At 48.6% G+C, this 26,632-nt stretch overlaps 23 protein-coding genes across 23 annotated transcripts; 14 read left to right on the top strand and 9 right to left on the bottom strand.

Annotated features, from left to right (window-relative positions):
- Positions 1–31: 31 nt before the first annotated feature.
- On the top strand, positions 32–2,788 carry OGAPHI_004004 (uncharacterized protein; the record flags this gene model as incomplete). Its single annotated transcript, XM_046205036.1, has 1 exon — positions 32–2,788. The coding sequence occupies one exon, from the start codon at positions 32–34 to the stop codon at positions 2,786–2,788; it is 2,757 nt and encodes a 918-aa protein (XP_046061020.1).
- Positions 646–3,249, bottom strand: OGAPHI_004003 (uncharacterized protein; the record flags this gene model as incomplete). Its single annotated transcript, XM_046205035.1, has 4 exons — positions 646–1,381; positions 1,484–2,163; positions 2,567–2,779; positions 2,854–3,249. The coding sequence occupies 4 exons, from the start codon at positions 3,247–3,249 to the stop codon at positions 646–648; spliced, it is 2,025 nt and encodes a 674-aa protein (XP_046061019.1).
- A 138-nt stretch (positions 3,250–3,387) lies between these two features.
- Positions 3,388–3,745, top strand: OGAPHI_004002 (uncharacterized protein; the record flags this gene model as incomplete). Its single annotated transcript, XM_046205034.1, has 2 exons — positions 3,388–3,397; positions 3,528–3,745. The coding sequence occupies 2 exons, from the start codon at positions 3,388–3,390 to the stop codon at positions 3,743–3,745; spliced, it is 228 nt and encodes a 75-aa protein (XP_046061018.1).
- Positions 3,746–4,415: 670 nt separating this feature from the next.
- On the bottom strand, positions 4,416–5,369 carry OGAPHI_004000 (uncharacterized protein; the record flags this gene model as incomplete). The annotated part of the gene is made up of 1 exon (XM_046205032.1): positions 4,416–5,369. One exon carries the CDS (start codon positions 5,367–5,369, stop codon positions 4,416–4,418), a length of 954 nt encoding a protein of 317 aa, XP_046061016.1.
- Positions 4,549–5,130, top strand: OGAPHI_004001 (uncharacterized protein; the record flags this gene model as incomplete). Its single annotated transcript, XM_046205033.1, has 1 exon — positions 4,549–5,130. One exon carries the CDS (start codon positions 4,549–4,551, stop codon positions 5,128–5,130), a length of 582 nt encoding a protein of 193 aa, XP_046061017.1.
- An 858-nt stretch (positions 5,370–6,227) lies between the features above and the next one.
- On the bottom strand, positions 6,228–6,950 carry OGAPHI_003999 (uncharacterized protein; the record flags this gene model as incomplete). The annotated part of the gene is made up of 1 exon (XM_046205031.1): positions 6,228–6,950. The coding sequence occupies one exon, from the start codon at positions 6,948–6,950 to the stop codon at positions 6,228–6,230; it is 723 nt and encodes a 240-aa protein (XP_046061015.1).
- A 72-nt stretch (positions 6,951–7,022) lies between these two features.
- On the top strand, positions 7,023–8,237 carry OGAPHI_003998 (uncharacterized protein; the record flags this gene model as incomplete). Its single annotated transcript, XM_046205030.1, has 1 exon — positions 7,023–8,237. One exon carries the CDS (start codon positions 7,023–7,025, stop codon positions 8,235–8,237), a length of 1,215 nt encoding a protein of 404 aa, XP_046061014.1.
- A 134-nt stretch (positions 8,238–8,371) lies between these two features.
- OGAPHI_003997 (uncharacterized protein) lies at positions 8,372–8,776 on the bottom strand (the record flags this gene model as incomplete). The annotated part of the gene is made up of 1 exon (XM_046205027.1): positions 8,372–8,776. The coding sequence occupies one exon, from the start codon at positions 8,774–8,776 to the stop codon at positions 8,372–8,374; it is 405 nt and encodes a 134-aa protein (XP_046061013.1).
- Positions 8,415–9,959, top strand: OGAPHI_003996 (uncharacterized protein; the record flags this gene model as incomplete). The annotated part of the gene is made up of 1 exon (XM_046205026.1): positions 8,415–9,959. The coding sequence occupies one exon, from the start codon at positions 8,415–8,417 to the stop codon at positions 9,957–9,959; it is 1,545 nt and encodes a 514-aa protein (XP_046061012.1).
- Positions 9,960–10,076: 117 nt separating this feature from the next.
- Positions 10,077–10,748, bottom strand: OGAPHI_003994 (uncharacterized protein; the record flags this gene model as incomplete). The annotated part of the gene is made up of 1 exon (XM_046205024.1): positions 10,077–10,748. The coding sequence occupies one exon, from the start codon at positions 10,746–10,748 to the stop codon at positions 10,077–10,079; it is 672 nt and encodes a 223-aa protein (XP_046061010.1).
- OGAPHI_003995 (uncharacterized protein) lies at positions 10,110–10,685 on the top strand (the record flags this gene model as incomplete). Its single annotated transcript, XM_046205025.1, has 1 exon — positions 10,110–10,685. The coding sequence occupies one exon, from the start codon at positions 10,110–10,112 to the stop codon at positions 10,683–10,685; it is 576 nt and encodes a 191-aa protein (XP_046061011.1).
- On the top strand, positions 10,747–12,241 carry OGAPHI_003993 (uncharacterized protein; the record flags this gene model as incomplete). The annotated part of the gene is made up of 2 exons (XM_046205023.1): positions 10,747–11,312; positions 11,392–12,241. The coding sequence occupies 2 exons, from the start codon at positions 10,747–10,749 to the stop codon at positions 12,239–12,241; spliced, it is 1,416 nt and encodes a 471-aa protein (XP_046061009.1).
- A 21-nt stretch (positions 12,242–12,262) lies between these two features.
- On the bottom strand, positions 12,263–12,868 carry OGAPHI_003992 (uncharacterized protein; the record flags this gene model as incomplete). The annotated part of the gene is made up of 1 exon (XM_046205022.1): positions 12,263–12,868. One exon carries the CDS (start codon positions 12,866–12,868, stop codon positions 12,263–12,265), a length of 606 nt encoding a protein of 201 aa, XP_046061008.1.
- Positions 12,869–13,140: 272 nt separating this feature from the next.
- OGAPHI_003991 (uncharacterized protein) lies at positions 13,141–13,611 on the top strand (the record flags this gene model as incomplete). Its single annotated transcript, XM_046205021.1, has 1 exon — positions 13,141–13,611. The coding sequence occupies one exon, from the start codon at positions 13,141–13,143 to the stop codon at positions 13,609–13,611; it is 471 nt and encodes a 156-aa protein (XP_046061007.1).
- A 42-nt stretch (positions 13,612–13,653) lies between these two features.
- Positions 13,654–14,361, top strand: OGAPHI_003990 (uncharacterized protein; the record flags this gene model as incomplete). Its single annotated transcript, XM_046205020.1, has 1 exon — positions 13,654–14,361. The coding sequence occupies one exon, from the start codon at positions 13,654–13,656 to the stop codon at positions 14,359–14,361; it is 708 nt and encodes a 235-aa protein (XP_046061006.1).
- A 344-nt stretch (positions 14,362–14,705) lies between these two features.
- OGAPHI_003989 (uncharacterized protein) lies at positions 14,706–15,893 on the top strand (the record flags this gene model as incomplete). The annotated part of the gene is made up of 1 exon (XM_046205019.1): positions 14,706–15,893. The coding sequence occupies one exon, from the start codon at positions 14,706–14,708 to the stop codon at positions 15,891–15,893; it is 1,188 nt and encodes a 395-aa protein (XP_046061005.1).
- A 69-nt stretch (positions 15,894–15,962) lies between these two features.
- On the top strand, positions 15,963–16,832 carry OGAPHI_003988 (uncharacterized protein; the record flags this gene model as incomplete). The annotated part of the gene is made up of 1 exon (XM_046205018.1): positions 15,963–16,832. The coding sequence occupies one exon, from the start codon at positions 15,963–15,965 to the stop codon at positions 16,830–16,832; it is 870 nt and encodes a 289-aa protein (XP_046061004.1).
- Positions 16,833–16,847: 15 nt separating this feature from the next.
- On the bottom strand, positions 16,848–18,452 carry OGAPHI_003987 (uncharacterized protein; the record flags this gene model as incomplete). Its single annotated transcript, XM_046205016.1, has 1 exon — positions 16,848–18,452. One exon carries the CDS (start codon positions 18,450–18,452, stop codon positions 16,848–16,850), a length of 1,605 nt encoding a protein of 534 aa, XP_046061003.1.
- A 272-nt stretch (positions 18,453–18,724) lies between these two features.
- On the top strand, positions 18,725–20,720 carry OGAPHI_003986 (uncharacterized protein; the record flags this gene model as incomplete). The annotated part of the gene is made up of 4 exons (XM_046205015.1): positions 18,725–18,742; positions 18,987–19,473; positions 20,083–20,278; positions 20,339–20,720. The coding sequence occupies 4 exons, from the start codon at positions 18,725–18,727 to the stop codon at positions 20,718–20,720; spliced, it is 1,083 nt and encodes a 360-aa protein (XP_046061002.1).
- Positions 18,950–21,025, bottom strand: OGAPHI_003985 (uncharacterized protein; the record flags this gene model as incomplete). The annotated part of the gene is made up of 1 exon (XM_046205014.1): positions 18,950–21,025. One exon carries the CDS (start codon positions 21,023–21,025, stop codon positions 18,950–18,952), a length of 2,076 nt encoding a protein of 691 aa, XP_046061001.1.
- A 66-nt stretch (positions 21,026–21,091) lies between these two features.
- OGAPHI_003984 (uncharacterized protein) lies at positions 21,092–24,468 on the top strand (the record flags this gene model as incomplete). Its single annotated transcript, XM_046205013.1, has 3 exons — positions 21,092–21,745; positions 21,937–22,859; positions 22,935–24,468. 3 exons carry the CDS (start codon positions 21,092–21,094, stop codon positions 24,466–24,468), a joined length of 3,111 nt encoding a protein of 1,036 aa, XP_046061000.1.
- OGAPHI_003983 (uncharacterized protein) lies at positions 21,781–24,930 on the bottom strand (the record flags this gene model as incomplete). Its single annotated transcript, XM_046205012.1, has 1 exon — positions 21,781–24,930. One exon carries the CDS (start codon positions 24,928–24,930, stop codon positions 21,781–21,783), a length of 3,150 nt encoding a protein of 1,049 aa, XP_046060999.1.
- Positions 24,931–25,118: 188 nt separating this feature from the next.
- OGAPHI_003982 (uncharacterized protein) lies at positions 25,119–26,525 on the top strand (the record flags this gene model as incomplete). Its single annotated transcript, XM_046205011.1, has 1 exon — positions 25,119–26,525. The coding sequence occupies one exon, from the start codon at positions 25,119–25,121 to the stop codon at positions 26,523–26,525; it is 1,407 nt and encodes a 468-aa protein (XP_046060998.1).
- Positions 26,526–26,632: the final 107 nt, after the last annotated feature.

Raw genomic sequence — 26,632 nt, 5'->3', positions numbered from 1 at the left:
ATGTACACTGTGAACAAAAAGAATAACCCAAATGCATATATTGAAGTTTCCCTGGCTGACGCATTCGGAGGAAAACCGCAAATACGAGGTGTTTTCCGTGTCTGTGGCTCCAGACGGCGAGCGGCTAGCATCTGGCGGCTTGGACGGCAAGGTGAGGATCTGGTCGGTGGACACTTTGAAAAAGTACGAGAAACAGGTTTCGGAACAAGAATCACCCAATGATCTTGTTGAGGAGTCTGACGAGGAGGTTCGAACGAACGACGTGGCATTGGACCAGAATCTGTGTCGGCCTTTGTGTTCGATGGGCCGGCACACGGGAGCAGTGACGTGTGTTCGGTTCAGTCCTACTGGACGATTTCTTGCGAGTGGGTCGGACGACAAGGTTGTTTTGATTTGGGAGAAGGACGAGGAAAAAACGCGCATTATGGCACAAAACATGGAACAGCGGCTCCAATTTGGCACGGATCTCGAAACCACCGATTTGGAGCATTGGACAGTGCGAAAAAGACTGGTGGCTCACGATAATGATATCCAAGACATGGCGTGGGCGCCAGACTCGTCGATTCTCGTCACTGTTGGACTGGACAGATCTATCATCGTTTGGTCGGGAGTGACTTTTGAGAAAATCAAGCGGTTTGACATCCATCAGTCGCACGTTAAAGGTGTGGTGTTTGATCCGGCAAATAAATATTTTGCAACCTGTTCTGACGACAGAACGTTGCGGATCTTCAGATACCATCGCTCGTCGCCAACAGAGATGAGTTTCACCGTGGAGTCGGTGATCAAAGAGCCGTTTCGCAAAACGCCGCTCACGACGTATTTTAGACGAACTTCTTGGTCTCCAGACGGACAGAACATTGCATCTCCAAACGCCATCAACGGCGGGTTGTGCTCGGTTGCCATTATAGAGCGAGGCAACTGGGCCACAGATATCAGTCTGATTGGCCACGACGCGCCGTGCGAGGTGTGTCTTTTCTCTCCGCGACTGTACGAAGTCGATACAGGAACGAAGCAGGACAAGGAGCCTGAAATCTCCACGGTACTGGTCACTGCGGGACAGGATCGCACGCTGGTGATCTGGAGCACGAGTGCGGCCACGCCGCTGGTGGTTGCTGCCGACGTTTCGTTGAACACGATCACCGATCTCGCATGGAACCCGACTGGCGACGTGCTATTTCTGTCTTCTCTCGATGGATCGATCACGTCTGTTTTCTTTGACGAGAACGAGCTGGGTAAACCCATTCCGCTGGACCAACACGACAACGTGCTGAACAAGTACGGTGCCGATAGAGACAGCATGGTGTTCCCGGAAAGCATAGACCAGTTGAAGCTGGAGGAGAAGGCCGAGGCCGTGCTAAAGTCGCGGCCGTTCACCGGGAAACTGGACCGGCTGATGGAGAAGATGGAGTCGATGGAGCCGATGGGTCAGCTGGGCCAGCTGGGCCAGACAGAGCAGAAACCGCAGGCTGCTCCGCAAATCAACATGCTTGTTCCGCGGTCGAAAAAGCATCCAGAAAAAGTGATGCCGACGGTGAAGACGAAACCTGTTGCTGCGAAGCCCAAGGTGAACGTTCTGACTCCGAGCTCGCAGAAAGTTACGGTGACCAAGTCAGGAAAGAAACGAGTGGCTCCGATGCTGATTTCAGGGTCTGAGCCCGTGCAGAACCTGCCGAAACCGGTCGCTATGCCTAAACCACCCAAACATCGGTCGCAGTTCTCGGAGCCTGCCGTCAAGATTCCCCGGCTGGGGCTGCATACGCTGGTTTCGAGTCTGCGGGACAATATCATCAGCGAAGCTCCTGTTGGCGACACAGAGAACGAGAACGACATCGACCACATTGCCGAGATCAACAACGCGCCAAAGAAGCCTGTCTCTGTGCGGTCGTCGTCGGCAAAGCGCAAGCGGGAGATCGAGACTCCGCAGTACCTGGCTCCGTCGATGGTCACTCCTGCCACCATTTTCACAGACATGAGAGCGCAGCCGCACGTTTTGATGGAGTTCAAGGGTGACGACCTCACCAACGGCGAGGTGATGGAGATCAGAAACCAAGGAGATGACGACGCCGAGGAAGAGGTGGACTTTGACGATTTGGAAGAGTTCAACTCGCTCAATAAGCTCAGAGTGCTCAATTCCAAGGAGAAGCTCACCACGTTTGAGTTTTTCTACAACCACAAGTTCACCAACATGTGCAGCTCGTCGTACACGGAGTCTGAGGGCCGGAGTATTGATTTCTGGGCGGTCTCGACCGACACGGGGCTGATTTTCATTTTGTCAGAGTCGGGCCGCCAGCTCGTGCCGCCGTTCCAGCTGGGAACCAACCTGACTCATCTGTTGGGTCATCAGCAGTATGTGCTGGCCGTCACATCGTCGGGACTGTTCTACAGCTGGGACATCCGCCAAAGACAGAGTATTTTGGCCGGTGTCTCGGTGTCTCCGATCATCAACCAGTTTTCGGAGCTGGACCCGAAAAAACGGTTCGAGAACACGCTCAAGGTGACTGCGGTGTCTGTGAACTCAAAGGGATGGCCCATTGTGTCGCTGAGCAACGAAAACGTGTACTTGTACTCGCCGGAGCTGGAAGCCTGGATCAACATTATGGACCCCTGGTACTTCAAAAACGCCGCACAGGCGGAGATCGACGCCGACCCATTCGAAACACAAACCTACAGGATCCTGTACAAGCGGCTGGCGCGCAACCATCGACCAGAACCAATAGACACGGAGATAACCAGCCACATAACCACTACTTTCAACAGCTTGAAACAACTGGTGTCTAAACTCCCGTGAATCGCTCGTGTTATTAGTATACAAAGTTATAGGCCACCCTAAAACCGCTTGTTCTTCTTCAGAACCTCCTCCCACTCCTTCTTCTTGGGAGCCTTCACCACCTTAAACTCGTCTCTATAGTGAAGAAACTTGCAAGTGTCTCCATAACCGCAATAACCGTTCTTCAAGAAATCCTTGCACACGTCCGGCTGGTAGTCTACGACCGTGTTTGTCTTGATGCTCGCCGACAACGGCTTGATGTTGTACCGCGTGGTGTCCTTGACCGGCTTAGTTGGCTCGTTTGCCTCGTTTGCCTCGCTCTTATCAGGCTGCTCTTTCGAGGCCGGTTTGGCTGTCTTGGCAGGCGCTGCCGCGTCCAGCTTCTCCTTCTTCACCACCGCCGGCTCTGCCGCGTCGTCGGTGTCCTCCACCTCCTCGCGTTTCCGCTTCTGCTCCTTCTTGACACTCCGCTTCTTAAACATATTGCAGTTATATGTAATCGGTTATGTCAGAAACTTATCATGTTCTGCTCACGTGACTCCCTTCCCGGGCACAGACCCTCAACCTTGAAAAATAAAAAAACTCTGAAAAATATCCATCTTCATATATTCACATCAACCATGGCTGTATGTATCCACGCTGACGGCGAATAAGCGCCAGAACGACTGTCCAGACGCTGCTCGCTACGGACTTTCTACTTTGGCGCCGTTCAGCTCGTCGCAAACCCGAAAAGACTAACTTTTACAGAGAGAAATCACAGACATCAAGCAGTTCGTCGAATTGGCCAGAAGAGCCGACGTCAAGGTGGCCACCATCAAGACCAACTCTAAATTGAACCTCAACGGCAAGAAATTCAAGCAGACCAAGTTCAAGGTCAGAGGATCCAAGCACCTTTACACCTTGATTGTGAACGACGCTACCAAGGCCAAGAAGCTCATCCAGTCTCTTCCACCAACTTTGAAGGTGACCGAGATCTAAGGGCGTTATGTAAAGCTGTCGTATAAATAAATCGAACTACTAATAACTCGGTAAAATATAACTCAACTTTCAAAGTGTTAACGAAAAAACTGTATTGTAAGACACCTATGGAATTTGCAAAAACAGACTTAAACAATGCTATCGAGTATAACTCAAACCTCCTATGAAAACATGGCTGTGAATTGGCCAAGACATTGGAGCAGAAACACCTAAAACACGGAAGTTTGGACCGCCAGAGCCAAAGGTAGCGCAGAAACCAGTCGCAGCTCTTTCTTTGGAGAAAGAAGCGCGCCACATTGAATCGCGTCTGTTGATAGCTTGTATCTGGATACCCAACACGTCCTGCGTTTTGTGTGATGCCCGATTCTTGGAAACTCATGCCAAAACCAAAAAAAAACACTAGCAACCCAGCTTCCCTTTTCTTTCCCTATAATACATTTCGACAAACAAGTTCACGACAAGTACGCATCGAATTCAAAGTGGCTGTTGATTCCCTCTGCTGTTAATGGTGCTGCTGACCAAAAAAGCAAACCTGGAGCGATTGTGCAAGATAACTTAATAACTCGCACTAAAAATCATTAGCATAGCAAACCAACAAACAAATACCCTAAAAAACAAGTTTGCGGTGCATAATGATTAGATTCAACGTTTCGCTGCATGGTTTGGTCTTTTAACTGATATTGGAGATCATCACTGCTGGATGATGCACGCTATTAAAAGAACAGAGGTCTTCCACTTGTATAAGATGGCAATCGTCGGAGCTGAAGCCCGATTCGGGGAACTTGAGGTCGTCCTCCCGCTTGATGAACGGCAACATCTCATCTTCCTCTTGTTTGATGTACGATGTAGCCTTGAGATCCTGTTTGTACAGCTCCAGGCTCGACGACTTGTCTCCGGAAAAAATGTCCTCGGTGTCGTCGAACAGGTTGCTGTACTCCTGTTTTGCGATCCCTTCATCTTCTTCGAGCTTCAACTTGGATGGGGAAGTTGAGCCGGGCGGCGAGATGTATGCATCTTGCGCCTTTCTTTTTTGGCTGTTGGTAGTGGTAAAAGAAGCCGGTTCCGAAACCGGTTCCGTTTCTGGGACTTGTAGGGTGTCCTCGTTATCCTCGACACTCATTTCAATGTCGTTGTTGTCGTCTTCCTCCGAAGACAACAGATCCTCGTCGAAACTTGGCGATGGGATCGCCGATTTCAGTTTCTTGGAAGTTTTCGCGTATGATGTCTTTTGCTTCTTTGTTGGAATCAATCCCGTCAACTCCAACCCGTCCGGTCTTTCCACTTTGCCACAAGGCTCAAGCGAAGTATCCACAGACGAGAAGTCAATACTGTTTTCCGATAAAAGAGAAGTCAGACCCGAAATGATCTGGGCCGTCTTGTCCTGATTTTCCTCGTGGATCGCAAGACACGACTCCAAATCCTTCACGTAATTTTCGAGATACTCAACATGGCGTCTCTTCTTTTCCCTGGACGCGTGAGCAGCTCTTCTGTTTCTTAAAATTCTCTCAACTCGACGTTGCTCCTTCTCCTCCTCGGTCTTGGCCCGTTTTCTTGGAGGCAATGATCCGAGCGGAACATCGTTGGAGACTTCTTGACGTTGATGAGAACTAGTGAGTGTAGTCATATTGTGGGTATTTGTTTGATTGTTTGGTGATCTTTGACACGGATAGATGAAATGGACAAAGAGGAAAATGCTTGTATTTATATTTTCGAGCACATGATGGCGGCGGGCGTGGCTCGACCGGAAACACAAAAAGTTGAGAGGCCGGAAATTGAGAGGTGCATGGGTTCGCGACCGGATATTCCTAAGTAAGGGGATATCCGCGATCATCCTTCCCTTTTTTAGGTAAGCTACGCCACTAAAGGATCTGCCGGAATACAACCCAATATTCTAGACATGCCCGATGAAAAAAAGGCCACGCGTTTATGTGTTTAGTACGATAACATGATGGTTACGGTAAGGTACCTTTGGGTAAATTCCGGTATGCTACAATTCCACAAAGGAATAACCGGTCTTGAAACTTGTATTCTTCCATGAAAAACGTTATTTCATTTCATAGCGAAAACTGCACAAGTTCCAGGCACGCGGCTTAGAACCCAGTTGTTTTCTAAATATAACCCTTGTTATAATGAAAGATAAATAATAATAAACTCTAAAGTTTGCTCTTGATTTAGAATGAGATTTGCGCTTAGGTAAGCTGCCAATTTTTCCGGTCTAGAATTTGGTAGTTTCCACATTGGGTAAAATTCACAACCATTACCGTTTAAAAAACGGAAAATCTTCAGGGCAGTGGTTTCACCACTACAGGAGAACCGGTATGCAGCCAACAAAGAGCCCTATTATCAAGCGGTGAAAGATGGGATTGTGGATCTAAAAACGATATCGATCTATTGTGAGATGCTGCAAAGACCATTAGATCCTGCTCAATTTAAATACAGGGCCTTCAGAAAACTGGGCAGCATCTGCAAAGTTTCCGTTCTATTAAATGCCCAAAGTAGTTCCTGCTGTTTCACAGAAGGTTATTATCCTCTTTATGGCCAAAATCCATTGCCTAGTTTGTTCATCCTTCATGATGTTACTGGTACCTGTGTTTTCCTTCACCTTCAAATGTCCTGTCCTCACTCGTATCCCAATATTTGTAAGCCCGATGGGCCATGCAACATTGCCTATACTTAATTTGAGATATGCCTCATTTGCGTGGTTATAGTTATGCTGTTGTAGCTCGTACATTATGGTTGCCAAGCTCGTCAGTTGCTCCAACGGAAGGCTTTGTTTTCGCAATTTCACCAATAACGGAAACAGCCATTTTTTAGTCTCTACAAGATCGACGGTTGAGTGTTGCAAATTGGCTGCTTCCCATTTCCCAAGTAAATATTTGATGTAATCACGACATTGTTGAGCAATTAGTTTGGGATCGTCTCTGATGCTGATTTTCCTGATCGAAAACGCCGTAACGGGAATCTGTTCCAGTGTGGCATGATTGGATCTTCTTTGGGGCTTGATTTCCGGTGCGTCTGGTGCAGGTGCCTTTTCTTTAGTAGACACTTTTTCAGATTGCGATGGCACATCTGACGAAAACTCCGAGTCCGATTTGGGATCCCGCAGCGCCTGTTTTTCGTCTTGGGACGAGTCCTGTTTGGTGGGCTCTTCCAGCGTTTGTTTCTGGCGCTTAATCTCGCTCGAGAGCACTTTGCTAAACTCCATCTGAGCTCTGTCAATGCTGAAGGCGTGCAAAAGGAAATATAGGCAAAAAAATTTAAAAAATATTGTTTGATTATGAGCTCGCTTCCTTCTGCCAAGCCGGCAGAGCCTTCTGGCGATGCAGAGCGGCCCGCTTACGACGTGACCTACGACGAGGATGAGCTGCCTGTTCCTGACGGAATCGCGGAGGTCAACGAGGCCCAGCTCGAGGCCAACGGCGAGTCGTTGAATCTCGACATGTCTAAGGCAAACAGTCAGGTTTGGCTGGTCAAGCTGCCGCCAGGACTCGCAGATATCTGGAAAAACGACAAAACGCTTGCTGGTCGCCAGCTGGGCAACATCAAAATCCAACAGGGCGTTTCTCCAGCCAAAATTATGCTTGAACTCAACGACCATCTCCCGGAACACAAGAAAATAGACAAAGAATACGAGCTCAAGATGATCAAGCATGTGGTGGAAAACGAGTACGCCTTCAGCGAGGCCGAATTGACCCAGTTTAAGAGCCAGGCAGAGACCAGAACAGAATTGGCCCAGATGCCAGATCAACCAACGCTGAACCCGTTGGACGGAGAAGATGTTGAGGAGCCTGCTCAGTGGTCGACGGCCAAAGCGCCTACACGGACGTCGTACATTCCAGGGTCGCGGGCGTATGATGATGACGAGACCGACGAGGCCAAGAAGTTTCTGCCGTTTGCGAAAACGATTCCTAAAAAGACTGCTCTGGTGGGTAAGGTTGTTCACGAGTGTCAGGTGATACCAACCAAGTTGTCGACAAACAACCGGTTGAAGTTGATGGAACAGAAGCGGAGACTGGCCCAGATGGTGAAGAGAAAGACCATCACGTACATGAAAGATGCAAACGCAGGAGTTCTACAAGGCAGAACAGGGCCAAACCTGCAGATCGGGTCGACGATCCAACTTTCGCGGGAGCTGGCTGCCAAGAAAGAGCAACAACGGCTGGAGGGCCGTGCTTCGCGTATGAACAGAGACCAGTTGATGAAGGTGCTGTTCAATCTGTTCAACGAGTACGAGTACTGGACACTGAAGGGAATAAGAGAAAAGACGAACCAGCCAGAGGCATATTTGAAGGATTGTTTGGAGAACATTGCCGTTATGGAACGCAAGGGAACCTACGCCTTGAAGTACCGGCTGAAGGACGAGTATAAGAAGAGCAGAGAGGTTGAAAGAAAAGAGAAGCAAGGATTTGGAGATTTGGAATTGGACGACAAGAACGACCAGGATGATGACGATGACGATGATGACGATATCGAGATGGAAGACATTGCCTGATATCACCATAAATTTCCAACCAGTGTATATTAAAAAAATAATAAACCCAGATTATTCCATCAAATAATTTAATTAAAAGGGATTAATTACCATTAGTTGCTACTTGGAAGAGTTTAATTAAATAAAAAGTTGATCTATTTGACTGTTTGAAGTTCTGCAAACACGAACCGGAACAACATGTCGTCCAATCCTGACGTCTCTTCTGGGTTAAAACCGAGCTTGACGCCCACGTCGATCAGCTCCAACATTTCCGAGGCCCAACCAACAACAGGACTCAACCCCATCAACGCGTCTGGCGGACTCAAGGTCAAGGAAACAGACGATCTTCGAGCCAATTTCTCGTCTCGATCAGGCCAGCTCGACGATGCGCCTCCTTCAAATACGCCCCAATCGTCGCCCTTATTGTCTTCAACGCCCCCAACAGTGAGCAAAAGTTTGGTCAAGTCGTATCCATATTTAATCACCGCCAACAAGCTTTTGGGCATTATAACATGGACAGACGACAGTGCGTACCTGTCGTTGCTGGTGACAACGTCCATTTCGTTGTTGATCTTATATTTTGAAAACATCATCATTTATTTCGGTCACCTGTCAATTGTTGCCCTGATCTCTCTTTATTCTGTGTTCCATTCGTATGTCGACCGCGAGATCAAAAAAAACCCATCTTTGGACGATGTGATCCATTGTCTCACCACTGTGAGCGTCAGAGCAGACATCTTGCTGTTCCCGATCAGCTCTCTCAATCTCACCTCTACCGATCTGAGAAGACTGCTATTCACTACAATTTTCCTTTCGCCAGCATACATCTTCATCAGTTATCTGATTCTGCCTCCTAGAACCTTGCTGCTGATTCTGACGCTCTTTTTCCTTACCTACCACTCCAGTTGGTCCCGGGTCACCAGAAAACTGCTTTGGCGTTCCTCCACGGTCAGACTGCTGTGTTTCTACGTGACGGGTCTCGACTTCGAGTCCCAGCACGCCAACAAGAACTCACTATTCAAAATTGCAATGAACAAGACAAACAAGAAGCTCAAGGAGGTCACCACGCTGGCCGGGTCGAAAAACAACGGTCCTGTGCGGTTCACCTACGTTTTGTACGAGAACCAGAGACGCTGGCTCGGTGTTGGATGGACTCCCAACCTGCTCAGTTACGAGAGAACTCCCTGGACAGACGAGTTCCTGAACGAGGCCGACTCTCCCGAGGACTTTGAGCTTCCGCAGCTCAACGACGACACAGGAATGTACTGGAGATGGGTCGACAAAACATGGCGACTGGACCTGACCAACGACGGCGCATTGCAGCTGCCGTCGTCCAAGTTCAAGACCACTGCGGACCCGAAACCGGGCGACGGGTTCATTTATTACGACAACACATGGAAGAATCCGTCTACAGAGGACTCGTTCAGCAAGTACACGCGGCGCAGAAGATGGATCCGCACGGCAGAGCTGGTTTCGCCGGGAGACGACAGCTCGCACGAGGCCTCGACCACGGTTCCACCGTCTGCCTCGAGCAGCGTGGGCGTTTCCGTGCCAAAGGCGTCTACGGTGGCAGACGTGCAAAACATCAGCGCAAACGGCAACTTAACCACCAGCACAGAAACCCTGACCGATCTCTCGGGCACGACAAAGAAACGCAAGAGCCTGCGGTTCGACTCGTCTCCGACGGTGTTTGAGAACCAGCCCGAAAACGTGCCCACCGACCTAGATAAGAAGAACGACTAATCAACACCCAGCTACGCTATATCTGTAAAAGTGCTAGATTAGGCAGGTTGGATGTGACTGTGAAATTTTTTTTCCTCGGACGGGTGCCACACCCTTGCACGGTAGGTTCAAAATTTTTCACCACGAGCTACAACTTACCGTCTTTAAAGCATGAAGTACATCCAATCCACCGAGACTCTGGACATTCCAGAAGGCGTTTCTCTTCAAATCAAGTCCAGATTGATCACCGTCACTGGACCAAGAGGCCAACTGAGCAAGAACTTGAGACACATCGACGTTACCTTCACCAAGGTGTCCGACAAACAAATCAAGATCACTGTCCACAATGGTGACAGAAAGCACGTTGCTACTCTGAGAACCGTCAAGTCTTTGATTTCCAACTTGGTCAAGGGTGTCACCGTTGGTTTCAAGTACAAGATGAGATTCGTTTACGCGCACTTCCCTATCAACGTTAACATCGTTAACGAGGAGGGCCAGGAGTACGTCGAGATTAGAAACTTCTTGGGAGAGAAGAGACTCAGAAAGATCAAGGTCTGGGAGGGATGCAAGGCTGCCATCTCCACCACCCAAAAGGATGAGTTGGTTGTTGAGGGTAACTCTTTGGAGAACGTTTCCCAGACCTGTGCTGACATCCAACAGATCTGTAGAGTCAGAAACAAGGATATCAGAAAGTTCTTGGATGGTATCTACGTTTCCGAGAGAGGTCACATTGTCGAGGAGGCCTAAGCTTTCTGTGATTATGTAATAGGAAAAAAACGATAATCCGATATTATATCTTTGTACAAACATGTCCTATGGCCGACGCACCTGGGACGAGGCCGAGTATGCTGAGCGGGCCCGTGTTTCTCAGGAGCGTCGCAAGGAGCAGCCCGTGGTGGAGAAGGCCACGGTTCGTGGGTTTTTCGAGGCCCGCCGCGAGCAGCTCGACAAGGTTGACAAGTTCAACAGGGTCACCTTTGTTGGGTCGATGAACGCCAAGGAGGCCAGTTTCTTTTGCGACGTGTGCAATCGACGGTTCAAGGACGACCTGAAGTTTGTCGAGCACCTCAACTCCAAGGAACATCTGGTGAACTCGGGGTTTTCACATGAGTCGGAGCTTCAGCGCGACGTGACGCTCGATCAGGTGAAGCAGCGTCTCGCACAGCTCAAGAGCAAGCTGGACCAACCCCGGGAGGCGGAGCAGGAGGAAGATTTCGCTGCAGGAGTGGAAAAACTGCGGCACAAGCACGAACTGGAGCAGGAGAAGAAACGGGCGAAAAAACGCAAGCGCAAGGCAAATTCCGCTGATCCTGCTGACGCTGACGACACAGGGCAGGACGAGATGAAGAAAATGATGGGGTTTGCCAATTTCAAGTAGCTGGAAAATTGTTCTCGGCTGTGTTGGAGCGCTTTTCTTTATGACTATATTTGCGCCGTATCTGTACGCCTGGAGCAAAGACGAGGCGAAGGAGTTCCATGTTTCGAATCTGGCAGACGTTTCGCGCGCTGGACTTTCGTGGGTGACGCTGGCGTTCTTGACAAACAACAGGTTTGACGAGATCGAGGACTGGATCGAGGATGTTCGCCAGTTTCCGGGGAACGTTATTTTATCTATCGGTGGAGCCACGGGGGAGTATCCGTCTGATCATCATTCTGTCGAGCGCGAAGCTGAGCGACTGATCGGACTGGTCTCCAAGGCCGGATTCAAAGGTCTTGATCTGGACATTGAGGGGGAAGTTCTCAAAAAGCACGCCAAGGTGGAGAAGCTGGCCAAGATCGTCCATGATGTTCAGACCTGTTTTGGGCGCGATTTCCATGTTTCCTTGACGCTTCCCGTGGAATTCGAGGGAGCGCTCAACGAAGACGCTGTTTTGGCTATTCAAACCATGAAACGCCATAGAGTGTCTCTTAAGTTCATCAACGGCATGATCATGGATTACTACACAAAGCTGCCTCCGCAGTCCACATGGGGCCGCGAGAACATCCGCATTCTGACCGAGATGAACCGCCAGCTGTGCTCGATCCTGCGCATTTCAGAGCCCGAGGCCTGGAAACTCACCGGATTGTGTCCAATGATCGGATACAACGACGACCACACGGTGTTCACCCTGGACGATTGGAACGCGGTGCTGGAGTTTGCACGTGCCATGAACGTCGGTCTGGTCACCTACTGGGCCATCAACAGAGACCAGGCCACGTCCAAGCGGGACCTGCTCCGTCTGAAGAAGAACGTTTATGCTTTCTCCAATGCCCAGACCCAGCACTTGGACTACTGTCATCTGGTCCAACGCCATTTCGGCTAATCATATTTACATCTATGTACACTATTTCTTTAACTGGTCCAGATCCGCCACCTTGTTCACGGTCCGGAAGTAATCCACTATATTTGAGTCGGTTTCCTGGTTGTCTAGCAGGACCAGTTTTTGCGCCACAGCAACGTCCTGCTCGAACTTGATGGCCTCGGGGATTGTATTTGGGTAGTTTAGCAGCACGAAGTTGGTCAATTCCGGGTTCTGGGCCTTTAATTTCTGCGACGTGGTCTTCACCAGCTTGGTGAACAGTCCAGGAGCCAATCTGTACGTGAAAGTGTAGAAACAGGCCGATTTATTGGTATCGAAGCCGTCCAGAGTTTTCCCCAAAAGAGCTCCATAAGTCGACTCGGGACTGTCCATCTGCTGCTTGATGAGCTCGTTCAGGTCGATCACCGCGGTGTTTGGGCCCAAAGCCGATTTCAGCTCCTCGACTTTGGCCTCCTTGTGAGCTCCAAACGGCACAAGATAGAACTTGGTAGAGTCGTCGAAAACCAGCTGTTTCCGCTTGATCTGCGACAACTGTTCTTCCCACTCCTCCTCGGTGAACGTCTTCTTCCGTTTGGCAAGCGACCGGTTGGCGTCCTGCTCGTTCACCTTGTTGGCAGCGTACACAAACATGAGCGTACCAAACACACTCACGAGCAAGAACCAAGCCAGTTTAGGCGGCTCGTTGTTCTCCTTGATTGCGTACGTGCGCCGTTGCAACGGCTGGAACCGCTGGAACCGCTGCACGGGAACCTGTGGCCGGACGCGCGCGGCGCGGGCCGCAACTCTAAGGCCTCTGAGAGAAAACATGGTGTTTGAAATAAATCCAGAAATAAATCATCTACGCCTAGCACCAACCAATTTCCATTTTTTTTTCAACCCGGCACTAATTTTCTTCACCATCCATGTCGCTAGTGCATCTTGCCAACGTTGGCGCTCACTTGCAAAACTGCTCGATGGCCAGATTGCCGCTGGCCAAGATCCCGTACACCAAGCTCCACTTGAAGGTGGCTCTGGGACTGTACCAACAGGGATTTATTGACTCTGTGACTCGAGGCTCTGTTGCTGGACCAGACCCTACACCGGTGGAAGTCACCTACGACAACATCGCCACGCGCCGGCTGTGGCTGGGCATGAAATACCGTAACGACAGGCCCGTTTTGAGCAAATTCCAGCTGATCTCCAAGCCAAATAGAAGAGTCTTTGTCACCGTGGAAGAAATGGAGCAGCTGGCTTCGGGAAAGAAGCTCAGATACATCAACCAGCTCAAGCCCGGCGAAATTGTGTTTGTGAGAACGAGAGACGACCAGGTGATGACGCTGATCGAGGCTTTGAGGAGAAATCTCGAGTGCGAGCTGCTTTGTAGAGTGCAGTAAAGTTGTATATAGGCATCAAAAAATAAACCGCGAACGAGATATATGACTAATAGAGACATTATGTTTATGTTGACGGGGAAGACCCGCCAGCTGGACACGAGCGAGTCTGAGAAGAACCCTGCAAGCAGTCCGTCCCATACCGGGTGGAAGAGCCACGGATCACACTGTTTGAGCTTCCAGCACGATCTCAAATTATCCGCACCTGTGAAAGTGGCCGCGTTCGATATGGACCACACTATCATCAAAAGTCAGTCGGGCATGAAGTTCTCGCGCGGGGTGCATGATTGGATGTTCACGTGCAACGTTGTGGCCGAGTTCACCAGACTACAACAGGAAAACTACGTCATTGTCATATTCACCAACCAGGCCTCAACCAACAACTCGGCGGACTCCAAGAGTCTGCAGTTGCTCAAAACCAAGATGGAGGATATATTCACTCATTTCACCGGGCCGGTGCTGTTCTATGCCAGTACAAAGGCCCCGAAAAAGGAAGAGACCCCAATAAAACTGACTATGCAAGAACAATTCAGGAAACCAAACCCTGGCATGTTCAACCAGTTCCTACAGGACTACGGGCTGGACGAGGAGTCGGTCGATCGCGAAAACAGCTTTTTCGTCGGTGACGCTGCAGGAAGACCGATGGACTTCAGCGACGCTGACATCAAGTTTGCACAAAATGTGCACCTAAAGTTCTACACTCCAGAGGAATATTTCCCAAGCATGAAGCACGTAACCAACGGGACTGGTTGATGCGATAAATTGGGTAGTTGTTCTGGGACTTGTCCAGAGAGATAAAACTATAGGGAAGAAAAGTACATCTCAACGGCTGGCAAATTTGCACTTCCATCAAGCCATTAATCATTGTTCGCTTCATCCGCCATTCTCGAATACCGAGAGGGCGAAATCGGGTCCCAATATGACGAGATATCCACGCAAACTCGCCGTAACCAGGACAAATCCGCTTAGGTAATCAAATAAATTGTAAAGAAAGGAAAAAAAATGGGAGTTTTTTCCAAAGTTAATAGAAAAAAACAACTTACCCGGCACGATCAAAGTACACGAAAATTAACCATTTTGTTTTGTTAGGAGACAAGATGTCTGCAGTTAAGAACGAGTCGGATTACGAAGAGGACGAGGCGTTCCAGGAAACCGAGCACAAGAGCGACGGGGACTACGAGGAGGAAGAAGAGAAGGAAGAAGAGAAGAAGGAAGAGAAGAAGAAGGAGGTGAAGCCTGTTGAGAAACCTGAGTTGAGCAAGGACCTCAAGGTTGAGGACGATGAGGACGGCGAAGTTTACTATGTTGAGGCCCAGCGTACAAGAGGAAGAGGTAGACCGCGTTTGGGGAAAAGGAGAAAGCTCGAGGACGAGGATCCAAACAATAAGATGCGCAACATTCTCACCGACGAGGACGGGAATCCTATCAAGATCAAGGACGACGAGGTGATTACGCCTGAGGACAAGAACGGAGAGGCCAAGGTGACCAAGCAGGGTAATTTGTTGGGGGGACGGCAGTACAAGTGTCGGATCTTCAAGGTTCCTCAGAGAGGAGAAAAGTACTACATGATTGCAACTGAAGCGGCACGGTTGGTTGGATACAGAGATTCGTATTTCTTGTTCCAGAAACATAGACGGCTGTTCAAGATCACGCTCGGAGACGCAGAGAAACTGGACCTGATTGCCAATGGGGTGTTGCCGAACTCGTTCAAGACAAGAACGATTTTCCTGGTCACTGCTAGGTCGATTTTCAAGGAGTTTGGCTCCAAAATTGTGGTGAACGGAAAACAGGTTGACGACGATTACTACGAGGAAAAAGCGATCCAGTCGGGTGCACAACGAGGAGCGCCTGCGGTGATCACCTTCGACTATTACAACGACAGCAACGACCAGAAACGGGTGGCCATGCTTGCTCCCGGGATCACTGGGTTCGAGCGCGCGTTCGTGCAGGCCAGCAATCCACACACCACCTGGATCTACGATCAAGCATTGAGTGTGCGGAAATTCGATGCCGAGCTCCTGAACGACAGACTCGAGCTGCTCAAGACAAAGTTCACCAGAGACCCGTACACGGGCATCAGTCAGGTGCCTGACATTACACAGCCAACCCGTGCTACCGTGCGCAAGCTTTCCAACTCACGCAAGCTCGAGTACGACCTGGTGATCGACGACACCACCGCCATCAAGACCGGGCTGAAGGACGTTCCGTTGGAGATCTTTGACGGCGTTGTTGACGAAGAAACCAAAAACGCCATTCTTCACCAACAGCAGCTCGAAAGCGTTTAGAGATCTATGTACTATAGAAATATTTCGTACTCCGAAATCTTTTTTTTTTAATCATTTCCAATCTGCACCATGTCAAATAGTCATCTCCATCAAGGAGTGGAGGTCCCGGCGTGGATTTCTGTGATTGGCGGTTCTGTTTCCGGACTTGTTTCGCGGTTCGTGATAGCGCCCGCAGACACCGTGAAAATCCGGCAACAATTGAATGGCAACCAGGACAAGTACAGAGGAGTGAGCAGGACGATCCGCACGATTTTGCACAACGAGGGTATTCGAGCGTTCTGGAAGGGAAATCTGCCCGCAGAAATCATGTACTTGCTCTATGGAGCAACGCAGTTCGCCACGTACTCCAGTTTGAACAACATGTTGACTCAGACTGAACAGACTCTTAATATCAAGGTTCCGAGCTCGGTCCATGCGTTGGCGCTTGGATCGCTTTCTGGATCCGTTTCGATCGCCATTTCGTATCCATTCGATGTTTTGCGAACGCGGCTGGCGGCAAACGAGACGCGCCAATTTAGATCTTTCGTCAAAGAGACGTCCGAAATGTACTACAAAGACGGAGTGCGATCTTTCTTCCGAGGAATCCAGCTTTCCATCACGTCTGTGGCAATCAGTATGGGTCTTTCGTTTGGATCGTACTCATACTTCAGAGATCTGACCGCAAACACGCCGTTCGAGTCCACTTCGGGCTTGTTGGCTGGAATTCTATCAAAAACTTTGGTGTATCCTTTGGACCTGGTGAGAAGAAGAAAACACATGACGTACAGAGGCTCTTTCGCTCATGCCATCCTTCAAATAATAGCCAAAGAGGGCGTTCGTGGTGCGTACCATGGACTCACCCCGGCACTCATAAAATCTGCCCCCACTACAGCAATCAGCTTCTGGTGCTACGAATGGACTGTCGACTGGTTGCTCAGCGCACAAGACCGGTTCAATTAATGTTTATACACACGCCTAATAAGTATACCCGGTCAGATATCCGTTTTCTCCCAAAAGGGACTCGTAATTGTCCATTTCCAAGGCCAATTCTCCCTTGAATTTTTTGTTCAACTCGTTGTCAAGGAGTTTGGTGTAGCTCCAATCCAGGAAATCTTCCATGTTGTAGCTGTACTTGTTGAATGGCTGGGTGAAGATCTTTGCCAGAGATCCAACGTTGGGGTGGTAGTGGTGGATCACTGCCTCGAGCTCCCATGCGGAAGAATCAAGAGCGTTGGTCTTGGCAGGATCTGGCTCCGACTCGTCATACAGGTCAACCTCAGGACGCTCTGTGCAGTGGATCAGCAACATACATGTTGGGTGTCTCTTCAGTTGGTTGTAGACAAACGGAATCACACAGACAATTCCTGCTGGAGGCGCCGTGAGACACAGTCTGCCCAGTCTCTTGATGAATGATGCAATGATGGAAGCAGAGATATGCGTGGAGCTCATAAACACATCCAGAAGTCTGAAGAACCTCGACCGGTAACTCAAGTGAAGCAGGTCGGGGGTCAGAATAGCATATAGCTTGGTGTAGAAGTCAGGGTACTCCAGGTTGTACTGTCTCATGAGCTCCCAAAGTCCATTCAATGACAAAATGGACAAACTGATATCTTTGACAGAAAATCCGAGATTGTAAGAGTCTGTGAGGAAGTCCATGAGTTTGGTTGGGTTGTTGAAAAACGGAATGATCCGTTTATGCAAAATCAAGAGAGTGGCCTTGTTTTGTTCAGGCAACAATTTGAGATTAATTAGGTCGAGAATGCATTTTTCAAACGTGGAACGGAACTGGCGCATGTTGGTAACGGTTTTTGGCGGATTGTTGACAAACATGGTCTGTTCAGGGTTCTTCAGATCGTACAATGGTTGCGGCTTGAGGATCGTCATTGTGTTGGAGAAAATCAGCTGTTTGATCTGTGTATCTTGTTGGGCTTCGAGAATTGGCTTTAGCTCGTTGAAGAAGAAATAGCGGAGGTCCCAGTACTTGCCGAAGTACGATTCTCTGAACTCGAGGACCAGGAAGTTGTCGAGAGTGGCATCATGCGAAAGCATCTCGGACAAATCGCCTGTCACCAACAGGTTCTCCAAAACAAGTTTGTATGTGCGGTTTGAGAAGTATGGCTCGTCTTTGGTGAAATGTTTACTTTCGATCTTCACCAGTTTCATGAGTGAGTCCAAGTTATCGATCTTCAACGAGTAAACGCCCTCGTTGTCAACGGATATCTTCCAGGTCTCCACAAGGGTGTCTTTGAAATCGTCGTACTTGGTCTTGAGCCATTTTCTGACGATCTCCTTTTGTTCGGCGTCGAACGAGGTGAGTTTCAACTGTCTCGAGACAATGAGGTGTTCAAACACCTTGATCAAGGTCAACGAGATCACTCGTGTCAAGATCTGGACGTCACTGTCTGCGTTATTCTGTAGCTGAACAAGAAGCTTCTTGTACTCAGTAAGTAACAATGCCAGGTTGTTGAAGTACTTTGGCGACTCTCTGACCTGATTTCCCAAGTCTTTAACCTTATCGATCGTCAAAGGTTCGGCCTCTTTGGCCTTATCCGTCGTCTTCTTGCGCTTAACAGGAGCCATGATCAACCTTAAATCTTTTCAAATAAGGTGAATTTTTTCAAAATATTTTTTAGCACCTCTGCCGGGCTGCGTAACCCACAGCGTTCATATTTAGTTGATATTTTTCATGAGTGAAAATTATCCTTCCTAGTTTTTACTAAGAAATGATGAAAACTAGGCGCTGTTTTTAAACACATCCGGTCTCCCTCCTTCGGGAACGGGCTGCTCTTCGGGGCGGCTCTGGGAGAGCATGGGTGATGGCGTTTGGCGCAAAATTATCTTGTTACAACATTATGTTGCAAGACGCTTTTGTACCTTCTGACCCCAGTAAGAATAGGAAGGAAAACATCTGTAGTAGTAATACATTACAATTTATGTGACTCCGCCGTTGTAGGCATGCCTAAGGTGGATTTTTCGAGCAAAGCGGTGACTTCAATCTGTATACGGCAATGCAAAATCAAGGCTATGGGTTGACTTTGGCTTGACCAGTGTCCTGTCCAAACGAGACCGCAGCAACACTAGTCTTCATCCACGTCAATTTCGGGGATCTCGAAGTCCGACTCGAGCTCTGACTCGGGCTCGTCTGGTTGTTCTGGAGACTGCTCCGGCTTGACTTCCTCGACCTGCTGGTTTAGCGTTGGCTCCGGGATAGAAATGGTTCCGACCGACTTGAAGATCATCTCCTCGTGGTCAGAATCAGGCTGTTCTTGTTCCTCTGGTTGTTCTGGTTCCTCTTCGGCCTCAACAACCGGGTCCTCAATTTTCACCTTTTTAACACTGCGTTCTTCCTCAACCAACGGTCTCTTCAAGTCCTCGACTTCTGGCTCCTCTTCGGGCTCCTGTATCTCAATTGCCCGTTTCTGGGGGAGCAGCGGAAGTCTTGGGTTCAAAAATACGCTCATCAGCTCGTCGTCGTTGCTCAAGAGCTGTTTCACCATTGGTAGCACGCTGGCATGTGCTTCCTTGTTAGGGAACAACAGTGCGGCATACAACAGCTCCTTAACCTCAGCGCCGTTCACAGCATCGAGAATTACCATCCGTAGTATATCTGTCTGTTTAGGAAGACTCAACTGGCATTTGGTCAACAGCACCTTGAAGAACTGGCGAAGAAGCTGTTTTTGATAATCAGCTGGCTCTGTGACAAATAGCTGCTGGTCGGCAAGCAGATCGGAAATAGAAACGTTCTTCAGCTTCTGCTCTGTACCGTTAGCAAGCGAGTCTGGCAGACGTGGCTTCAGCAAAATGATTGCGGTTTCTATCGATCTGTTCAAAACACTCGTGTTGGAGAAACCCTCCACGAGCTCTAAGTAGTTAATTCTGGTTTGGAAACTGGCGAAAATCAGCTCAGACTTGTCCACAATGCCTGCCTCGTTGAGACTGATCTTCCCGTCGGTTCTATGGACAGGCACTAAAGTGTCAACAGCCGAAAGAATCGATGTAAGGTGTGGTAGCAGGTCTCCACCAAAGAATTTTGGCAGCACGTCCAGCAACCGCAGTCCGATATGGTTCAGAAGAGTAGCAGAGTATGCAATAGTCTGACGAAGCGTAGGGTCTCTGATATCTCTTCTTATTGGCGTGAATGTCGGGTTGATGGCCACCAACAGCTGACCGATCATGACAAGGTAGTTCAACGGAACCTTCACCTGGGGAGTCGGTACGGCCAGAAACTCAACTAACAAGTTGACCAGCACCTCTATCCGGGAAACAACCTTCAACACCTCAACAGAGCTCTCGTTCAAGTCCACTTGCAACGGAGAGAAGGTTGGCTGGAAGTCTGCAGGGATTGACGGTAGTGCGTTAAATTGCAACCACAAGTCTTCATCCTCTTCCAAACTCATAAACTCGGTGTAGATCTGGATAGTGGATTTCAGCTCTTTCACAAAATGGTCGAATCTCGTTCTCCAGAGCTCGCTTGGGCTGTTTTTGGTCAGGTTAAAAGAGATTAGGGCCAGAGACTTGAGGATTTTATGTTGCAAGGCCGAATCGAATTTCTGGAAGTTCTGGTTATTGATGATCGAAACCAAGGCAGTCTCAAACTTTGACCCAAATGGACGGAACGTGGTGGAGTTGTTGGCCAACAGGTTGTATAGAAGCGAGATGGTTTTATCAGGAATTAAAGTGACGTTTTCCAACAATGATCCAATGATCGCTGGTAGTTTCGGGGTCAAAGTTTGTCTTGTGAGGGTCTGTTTACCTCTAATGTTGCCGATAATAAATTCCAAGGCGTCGCAACAGCTCTCCAGGGTCTTGATTGCAGGGACTGGAGCAGAAGCTTCATCTTTGATATAACATTTGGATCCAAGAATACGGATCAAGGATCCCAGATAATTCGCTGTGTACTCAGAACTCAGAATCTCCAGGTGTGTACAAACAACAACCACCAGTTTGGTTCCAATCCACCGAGATTCTGTATCGTTAGAGCTCAAGAACGTATTCACTCTAGCACAGAGATGGTTCAAATCGACCTTGGACGCATTCTCGATCGTCGATCCGCGCGCAAGCACAGTGATAAGCTGTGTGAGCTCAATCTCCTTAATCTTGGACTTCTCAAGATACGGGATCACACTCGAAAGTGGAAACCATTCCACAGACATAATGTAGATAATATATCAGTGAAATATTTTTCTAAAAATTTTTGACATCTCAACACCGCTATCCAAATGTCCTTCACCGTCAAGAACGACCCGCTAGATCAGGTGGACGGGTCTGCTTCGTTCGAATTTGGAGCAACAAAGGTGATCAGTTCGGTCACCGGGCCTATCGAGTCCAGCAGACCTCGTAACGAGCTCCCTACTAAGGCATATCTCGACATCAATATCAGACCGGCTTCTGGAACACCTTCAACAAAAGAGACGCTTTTGGAGCACAAATTGTCACAGATCCTTTCCACAGTGATAGACCTCGATCAGTTTCCCCGCCAGACCATCCAGATAGCCGTGCAGGTTCTGAAAACTGGGGAACCTAAAGAATTCGCCGCAAGACAGCTAGTCGCAATCATCAATTCTGTCTACCTCGCGCTGCTCAACAGCGGAGTCTCGCTGAAAACGTCGTTTCTTGCCACATGTTGCAGTGTCGATCTGAACGGCACCATCACCACAGACCCTTCGTCTGCTGTTCTGGCCAACTCGGTCTCTCACTATGTCGTCGCATACACCTTGAATAACGACAAGGTGAACGACCTGGTGTTCTGCGACGCGCTCGGAAATTTCACCCAGGACCAGCTCTTTGCGGTCCTCGACCAATCGGCATCAAATATCCAGTCTGGCTACCACCAGCTCAGACTCCTAATTTCGGATCACGTGACCCAGAATTACGTATGGAAAGCTTAAACTATTCTAGATAGACGTATTCACAGTTTCAATCTCTCGAGATTCTTAATAGTGGCCTCGAATCCTTCGATCTCGGCAACCTGGTTCGAACGAGTCACCTTGTTCTTCTCCTGGACTTCCGAGGACACCTTCTTTTCGTAGTCTGGAGCATTGATCATCTTTTCAAGGTTGTTCAGGGCACCCTTGGCCTTGTTGAGCTTCTTCTCCACCTTCTCGATCTCCTTGTCCAAGTCGATCATTCCCTTGACCATCAAGTGAACGGTGCATCCTGGAACAACGGCAGCAAGGGCACATCCGTCTGGGATGTCCTTGGCGTCAGTCACGACAGTGATACCGTCCACGGCCTTGATCAACGAGACAATAGAGTCGGTCTGGTCCTTAGCAATGGCAGCATACTCTGGTTTGGTTGCCTCCACATACACCTTGGCGTTTTTCGTGATGTTGTATTGGGAAAGCAAAGATCTGGCGCTCTTAGTGATTTCCAACACCAACTCGTAAGCTTCGTAGGCCTCGACGTTGTCGTACTCCTTCACGTACTCTGGGTACTTGGCCTTGACGATGGTCTCACTAGTTTCGGTGGATCTCTTTGGAAGTCTCTGCCACATTTCCTCGGAAATGAAAGGCATGAATGGATGGATGAGTCTCAAAGCGCCGTCAATAGCAGTGTACAGAGTATCTCTGGCAGATTTCTTTTGAGCGTCAGTTCCTTCCAGAATCAAGAACTTGGAGTTCTCAATGTAAACGTCACAAAGGTCGTACAGCCAGAAGTTGTAGATGGCCTGGGTGACATCATAGAACTCTCTGTCCTCGATAGCCTTGTTAGCCTTCTCAGCACACTTCGACAATTTGTGCAAGATCCACTTCTCAACCAATGCCTCGTTACCAGTCAAAGCCCCGGTGGCAGGAGGAACGTAGTTGTCTCCCAATCTCATCAAAACGAACTTGGTAGCTTGGAAGATCTTGTTACCAAACTTACGGTATCCAGCAACTCTGAGAATATCAAGGTTGATATCTCTACCACCAGTGGTGTAGGCACAAAGTGCAAATCTCAGAGCATCAGTACCACATTCTGGGATACCGTTAGGGTAAGACTCTTTTTGTCCAGCCTTGGCTCTTTCAACTTCCTTGGCATCCAAGTTACCAGTGAGCAACTGTTCGTGCAACTTCTCTAAAGAAACACCTCTGATAACATCGATTGGGTCGATCACGTTACCAAGCGACTTGCTCATCTTTCTTCCTTGAGCATCACGCACCAAAGAGTGGCAGAAAACCTCCTTGAATGGAACTTGTCCAGTCATCTTGATACCAAGCATAATCATTCTGGAAACCCAGAAGAACAAAATATCCCATCCGGTCTCCAACATGGAAGCAGGGTAGAAGTTCTGCATGTCCTTGGTCTTGTCTGGCCATCCCAAGGTGGAGAATGGCCACAATCCAGAGGAGAACCAGGTGTCCAAAACGTCTTCGTCTTGGTGCAAGGTGAACTTTTGTCCTGGGAAAGCCTTCTCAGCCTTAGCCTGTGCCTCTTCCTCTGTTCTTCCAGAAATCCAATACTTGCCGTCGTTTCTGTCGTTGGTCTCTCCTTCAATGTCCACAAAGTAGACAGGACATCTGTGTCCCCACCAGAGCTGTCTGGAAATACACCAGTCCTGGATGTTCTCCAACCATCTGAAGTACTCTGCCTCAGAGCTCTTTGGAGTGATGGTAATTTCTCCGTTCTTGACTGCATCAATAGCGGCATCGGCCATTTTCTTCTGAGACACCCACCATTGCGGTTTCAAATATGGCTCGATAACGTCACCGGATCTGGAGCAGATAGGCAAAGTCATCTCGTTGTCCTCTTGGCCAACGAAAAGGCCCTTCTCCTTCAACTTCTCGATAACCAAAGGTCTGGCATCGAATCTCTTGATACCTTCCCACTCACCACAGTTGGCATTCAACTTACCATCATCGGTGAAGATATTGATGAATTCCAGCTTGTTTCTCTTACCGGTGTTGTAATCGTTCGTGTCGTGACCAGGAGTGATCTTCACGGCACCAGTACCAAACTCCATGTCGACTGCCTCGGCGTCGGTAATGATTGGAAGCTTTCTGTCCAAGAATGGATGTTGCACAAACTTTCCGTGGAGATGTGTGTATCTTGGATCTTTAGGGTGCACGGCAACAGCAGTGTCACCGAAAATGGTCTCAGGACGAGTGGTAGCAACAACCAGCTTTTCGTCAGAGCCCACAACAGGGTAGGCAAACGAGGTCAGCACACCAAATTCAACCTTCTCTTTGTAACCTGGGATAGAAAGAAGAGTTCTAGGAGGAACAACCTTGTTGTCCACCTCCAAGTTGGACAAAGCAGTAGACAGTTGCACGGACCAGTTGACCAATCTCAAGTCACGGTAGATGGTTCCCTCTTCGTGAAGTCTGACGAATGCTTCAACGACAGCCTTGGACAGTTCTGGAGAGAGAGTGAAGGCCTCTCTGGACCAGTCGTACGAAGCACCAAGCATCTTGAACTGGTTCTTGATCTTGGCGTGGTACACTTCTTTCCAGTCCCAGACCTTGCTGATGAACTTTTCACGGCCCAAATCGTGTCTGGTCGTCTTTTCCTTGGCCCACAGAGTCTTCTCAACGACAGATTGTGTAGCAATACCAGCATGGTCGAATCCCGGCAAGAACAGAACAGTCTTGCCTTTCATTCTGTTGTATCTTATTAGGGCATCTTGGATAGAGACCGTGAGTGCGTGACCAATATGGAGAGCTCCAGTGACGTTTGGAGGAGGAGCAGGAATGCAGAACAATCCTTCAGGCTTGATCTTTCCGTCTTTCGTGAATTCTGGCTCGAAATAACCTTGTTTGGTCCACCACTCAGACCAGGAAGATTCGACTGCCTTTGGACTATATGCAGAGAAGGATTTGTCTTCCAAACTGACAAGAACCTTCTTCTCACCAGGAACAGTGGTATCGACAAACTCGGGCACTGGTTCGGCCTCTTTCTTTGCCTCCTTCTTCTTCTTTTCCTGGTTCTTGGCAGCGTTTTTAGCTAGCTCTTGTTGCTTAGCCTGTTTGGCAAGGAACTTGGCCATCTTCTCTGCCTTCTTTCTCTCCTTTTCCAATTCCTTGGCAGATTTAGGGGGAGCCGGTTCCGTACCGGGAGTCACAGCTTGTTCTTGGCTCATTTTTGACGTCGACAAATATCTCGTGTGGTTCAAACTTTTTCGTATACAAGCGCTAATTCCAACTGTGTACTTGCTCAATAGCATAAACTATTGACGATTCAATGAGTCAAAAAGATTTCAGATATTAATCCTGAACAAAATGAAAGAAAAAAAATAAATTACCCGGTCAGTTTTCTTTATTCTACTAGATGGGTTTGGCAGATAGCCTTTTGGGAGGTTACTCCAGTGACGAGGATGAGGTTGTGGATCAACAGCAATCCATGGATGTTGAAGGTAGTGAAGGCCGTCTTTTTTTCTTCCAAGATCTGGTTTCAACGCCCGATCTCAGTCTAATAAAGGATCTCAAATCATATTGTCAGATAATACCTAAAGTGCAAGAGTTTGTTGCCAAACTGCAAGACCTCGACAACACGAAAACAAAACTCAAGGATAGTTTACTTCATGAAGCGAACGATTTGCTAGACGATTTGAACGAGGAAATTAGCCACATCTACTCGTTTTTAACTGTACATTATAAACCAATCTGGCCAGAGCTGGACAATCTCCTTCGAAACCCAATCAATTTCGCACGCACCATTCAAATCATCGGTGACGATCTGTCAAAGCTGGACGAACGTCAAACCGACTTGGAGCAATTCTTGAGAAAAGACGAGATATTAGGTCTCACGGTTTCCGCTTCTGTGCTAAGACAATCCCAGTATCAACACCATCTGGATCAGCACCACGTCAATCTGATTCTTGAAGCGTGTCAACTGTTATTATTGCTAGAGAATGGACGCACAGAGATTAGAGCGCACGTTTCTTCCAAAGCTAAGAGTCTTGCTCCCAACGTGACAGCGTTGGTGGGGCCCACGGTTGCAGCTCAATTTCTCTCTGTCTACGGTTTGGAAGGGCTCTGTAAGATTCCCTCGTGCAACATTCCGTCGATGGGTGTCAATCGCTCGTCATTCATCAAAGGGTCCTCGGGAATCAGAAATAAAGGATACATTTATTACTGCGAGCTGGTTCAGAATGTGCCCGAGGAATTTCGAGTTAAAGCGATGCGGGTAGTTTCTGGGAAGCTTGTCCTTGCTGCACGTGTGGACTACTCGAATTCGCGAAGCTCGGTAGAAGACGATTCTCAGGGACAGCAATGGAGACAGCAAATTTCCACCCATTTGGACAAATTGCTAAGTCCTCCAGATTCTCAGCCGGTCAAGCCACTTCCCAAGCCGATAGACCAAAAGTCCAAGAAACGTGCAGGACGCAGGTTCCGCAAACAAAAGGAGAAGATGGAGATGTCCGAATTGGAAAAGGCCCAGAATAAGATGGCTTTTGGCGAGCGAGAGGAAACACAATACGACGCATTTGGAGACGAAATAGGAATGGGAATGATTGGAAAGCTTTCTACGCGGGCAATTTCCAATGTGAAACGTCAACAGCTAACCAAGTCTGCTGCTACCAAACTGGAAAAATTCACAGGAACAAAGTCTGGATCAGGCAGCAAAATTGCCCAACTTTTAGACGACAGGGCGCAGGAACGGAAACGGCATATGGAAGTGACGGACTCTTCCAACCAGCCTGCAACGAAACAGCAAAAGACGCTCGAGTCTTGACCCCTGGCCTGTACTGCTCAGCCACAGGCGGTATCCCCTTCTGCGCCACGGGCTCGAAAATAATATTATCGCTCCAAAATCCCAATTTAGCTAAATGTAAACATTTA

The sequence above is a fragment of the Ogataea philodendri genome, assembly GCF_020536065.1.
Source record: "Ogataea philodendri strain CBS6075 chromosome Unknown scaffold2, whole genome shotgun sequence".
NCBI classification, from domain to species: Eukaryota; Fungi; Ascomycota; class Pichiomycetes; order Pichiales; family Pichiaceae; genus Ogataea; species Ogataea philodendri.
The sequence above is the reverse complement of the archived record's forward strand: the minus strand, read 5'-3'. Positions and strand labels throughout refer to the sequence as shown.